The 3,970-nt window shown below is 38.1% G+C and overlaps 1 protein-coding gene across 1 annotated transcript; it reads left to right on the forward strand.

Moving 5' to 3' along the window:
* Positions 1 to 2,628: 2,628 nt before the first annotated feature.
* On the forward strand, positions 2,629 to 3,660 carry LOC138894261 (uncharacterized). The gene has a single exon (XM_070178945.1). The coding sequence runs from the start codon at positions 2,629 to 2,631 to the stop codon at positions 3,658 to 3,660; it is 1,032 nt and encodes a 343-aa protein (XP_070035046.1).
* The last annotated feature ends 310 nt before the right edge of the window (positions 3,661 to 3,970 follow it).

Genomic DNA, 3,970 nt, shown 5'->3' on the forward strand with positions numbered 1-3,970 from the left:
CTTGCTTTGATAGATTAGTGTTTCTATCTGCTCGTGATGAATTTCATTTGCTCTATGAAAAATACTTGATCTCTTTCGTATTGTTTGTGTTCAGATCGCGTATTATTTGGTTTATATATTGGTTTTAAAGATTAATTCGTTTGAGTACATGTAATTTGTTTGGACGTTTTCTGTTAAATATGCTATGGACTTTGATTTAGTTTTTTTACTTATATGGTTATGTTACATTTCTTTTGTTTTAGCATGTTGAAGTGGTGATTTAAGTGAGTTTGTTAAATTGGATAAATGGAAAATTAAAGTTGTTTCTTTCTTGGAAAGGAATTAGAATAGGCCATGAGTGGTGTTAAGTCAGAAGAATGTATAACTCTTAAGCATCACAATAATCCCAAACATAGGAAAATAGTTTTTGAGTACGTGAGAGTGCTTTAAGCGCGCCCTAAATTAATCAAATCATCGTAGTTATGTATATGTTCGTGTAAGATAATTACGATTTTTAAAATTAAAATCGAAGTACATGTCCGTGCAACTTTGGCCAAAACAATCTTAATATAATAAAATGCTACTAATTGTGTACACGTACGCGTGACATGATTTTGGCACAATAAAAAACGGATTCACACACGTGATTCGATTCAAAGATAATTCCATATTTGAATAATTTAAAGTGGATAGATAAAATACGGAAACTAATAAATCACAATTTATCCAATATTAATTCAAGCCAAGTTCTAGTCAATAAAGCGACCGTGCTAGAACCATGGGACTCGGGGAATGCCTTATACCTTCTCCTCGGTCAACAGAATTCCTTACCCGGACTTTATTTTTGCAGACCAATAATAAAAGAGTCAAACCTCCCTCTGACTAGGGATTCAAATAAAAGGTGACTTGGAATACCCCAAAACTCAATTCCAAGTAGCGACTCTGTAAGTAAAATAATCCCTACTCAAGTTTGTCACTTTAATTGGAAAAACGCTTTAACCCAACCCATATGACACACATAACTTTTGGGGGTAGAAAAGGGGTACGACAGCTCTAGTGACTCTGCTGGGGATTCAGAGAATTCGAGCTTGTACATTGACTTTATTTGGCTTTATTAAATTTTGTATATATTGTGATTTATTTGGGCCTAATGTGCTACTTGTCCAGTTATTACCGCTTTGATATTGTTGAATTGTATATATAAATTGTCTTCTCACGCACCTGCTCTGAGTCTTCTGAATATAACCCTGGGAATAGCGGATACGCGCCCCACTCTTCTTTGAGATAAAGCTGGTGGGCCTGGGCTCCCGTGAAGGATTATTAGTCACCCATATTTAAGAACGGGGAGGTTCCAGTAGTTAAGCCGGAGAAGTATTGCTCCAGTACGCTACCCCTTCCCAACTCGAGTTGTCCGCTAGTTTTATGGCCAGCCTAGATACACCTCATCTCCTAAGAGTCTTAAAACCTAGAAGAACAAGCCACATGCCTGGATATCCCTAGTAGGATCGTTTTGTTACATCATGTGCATTTGACTTAGCGAAGCTCGGCACAGGGCCGGGTCCGTATAAGACAAGGATCCTTTTTGAGACCATCATGTTCAATTTTGTGCTACTTGCTACATTATTAGGAAGACTTTCTTGCATTGTTAACCGACTTTAGAAATTAGTTGAGTGGAATTATTAAAAAAAAAAAATCATTCTCCTAGATTGGTACAAATAATATTTCATACTAAGATTTTATAGTAGTCTGGCATGTGGTGTAAAGATTAATTTTCATAAAAATCATAAAAAGAAATAGTTGGTTTCACCAACTACGCAGGTCTGATTCTCATCGGATGTGAGATACGTAGGCAAACCTCATCGGTTCCGGCCCCCAATTTTCAAAAAATCCAAAAAATATTTTTTCTTTAATTCCCTTTTTAGAAGTATTTTTTGAGACGTCAAATCCAAAAATTCAAAATTATTTTCTTCCTTTTTTTTTCCTTTGGATTTTTTCTTCTTTAAAAAGTCTTTCTCCTAAAATTAAAAAAAAATCAAAATCCAATTTATTTATTTTTTATTTTATTTTTATTTAAAAGTCTTTCTTTCGAAGAAAAATAAAGAGCAAAATCAAAAACACTTTAGAAGTTTTCTTTAAACAGAAAAAATCCAAAAAAAGAAAAAATCCAAAAAACAAAATTCAAAATATATTCTTTGTTAGGAGCTTTTATGGGATTATTTGTATATGAGTAAAAAAAAAGTTAGTTTATTTACTTTATTCCTAATCTGCTTGAACAACATAATGATCTAATTCATGCGGCGACATGATACGTAGGCAACCCACAAAATGTTCGATCAAAATATTTTTCAACGATCTAGGAGGAGGGATCGAATGAGGCATGAGTGAAATGAAACAAAAGGGAGAGAAGAAACTAAAAGCGTCAATAAGAAGCAACCTGATAAGCCGGAATGAAACATGAAGCCTTCCAAAAGCATGTTAGAAATGGTGATAATGTTAGGAGCGTGGCATATTACGTGTGATTCATATCTATGAAATGCTTAACCCTAACACGTTTGTTGTCTCTTATAACAATAGTAAGCTTAAGGTGGTTGGTTTGTGGAGAAACTGGAAACACATCATTACTTCACCAGATCTAAAGGAAAGGTACTGATGGCTGACAATGATGAGATCGAGCTGGTCAGTGATGACCCCCAAGTTCAGTCAGTTGAGCAAGAGTCAGAGGAAATAAGAAAATTGAGACAACAATTGTCTGATGTATATCAAGCTTGGGTTTCCGGTCAGCCTCCACCCCGGGGTCCCTCAGAAGAAACTTCTACCGTACTCTTAACTACTCAACCACCGCTCCAAGCAATGAGCGATCACATTCTACCACCAGGGTATGTGCCAAACTACAACCTCCATGCTGCCCCTGGTACCTCTAATATGCGACCTCCAGTCGCACCGGTCAGGAATACTCCTCTCGTCGTGTCTGGTGCACCAGTATATACAATCCCGCCACCACCTCTTGTGACAAGACCGAACAACGAGACACTATCTCATACTTATGATGGCCAATACTTCTCTCCAAATGTGTCTTTCAAGGTCTCAGCTCCATACAATCAGACTCCTCAGTACGAGTCACCAGTGGAAAATGAAAAGGCTGCCAAAACATTTGAGCCGGATGAGATGGCCAGGAAAATGAGAAGTCTTGAACAAAACATAAAGAGCATACAGGGACAAGGTGGTCACAAAAGTGTTTCATTCAGTGATCTATGCATGTTCCCTCATATCCATTTGCCACCAGGGTTCAAGACCCCAAAATTTGAGAAATATGATAGACACGGTGATCCTATCACCCACTTAAAAAGGTACTCCAACCAGCTGAGGGGTGCAGGTGGAAAAGAAAAATTACCGATGGCTTATTTTGGGGAAAGTCTTATGGGGGTAGCCTCTGAATGGTTCATTGACCAAGATATCTCTCACTGGCATGTCTGGGACGACATGGCCTGGGCATTTGTTAAACAATTTCAATACAACATTAATATTATGCCGGATCGCAATTCCAGGTCCAATATGAAGAAAAAGTTGACTGAAAGCTTTAGGGAGTATGCAATCAAGTGGAGGGAGCAAGCGGCTAGAGTTAAGCCACCCATGGATAACCACGAATTGATCACTATTTTTCTTGTAGGCGCAAGAGCATGATTACTTTCAGAACATGATGTCCGCGATGGGTAGACCTTTTGCGAAAGCGATCAAAATAGGAAAGATGGTCGAAAATGGCCTCAAGACTGGCAGAATTGTAAGTCAAGCTGCTCTCAAAGCCACCACCCAAGCTATCCAAAATGGGTCGGGAAGTTTGGCAAATAGAAAAAAGAGAGATGAAGGGTCCATGATGACTTCGGGATCCAGGGAAGTTCAAATAGGGGCATCGCACCCTTATGCGCAAGTTCAGCAGGGGAATTCCAGATACCCTCAACATTATTATCCCTTGCCAATTACTCAGTACTCTGTG

This window comes from Nicotiana tomentosiformis, chromosome 6, assembly GCF_000390325.3.
Source record: "Nicotiana tomentosiformis chromosome 6, ASM39032v3, whole genome shotgun sequence".
In the NCBI taxonomy this organism is placed as follows: domain Eukaryota; kingdom Viridiplantae; phylum Streptophyta; class Magnoliopsida; order Solanales; family Solanaceae; genus Nicotiana; species Nicotiana tomentosiformis.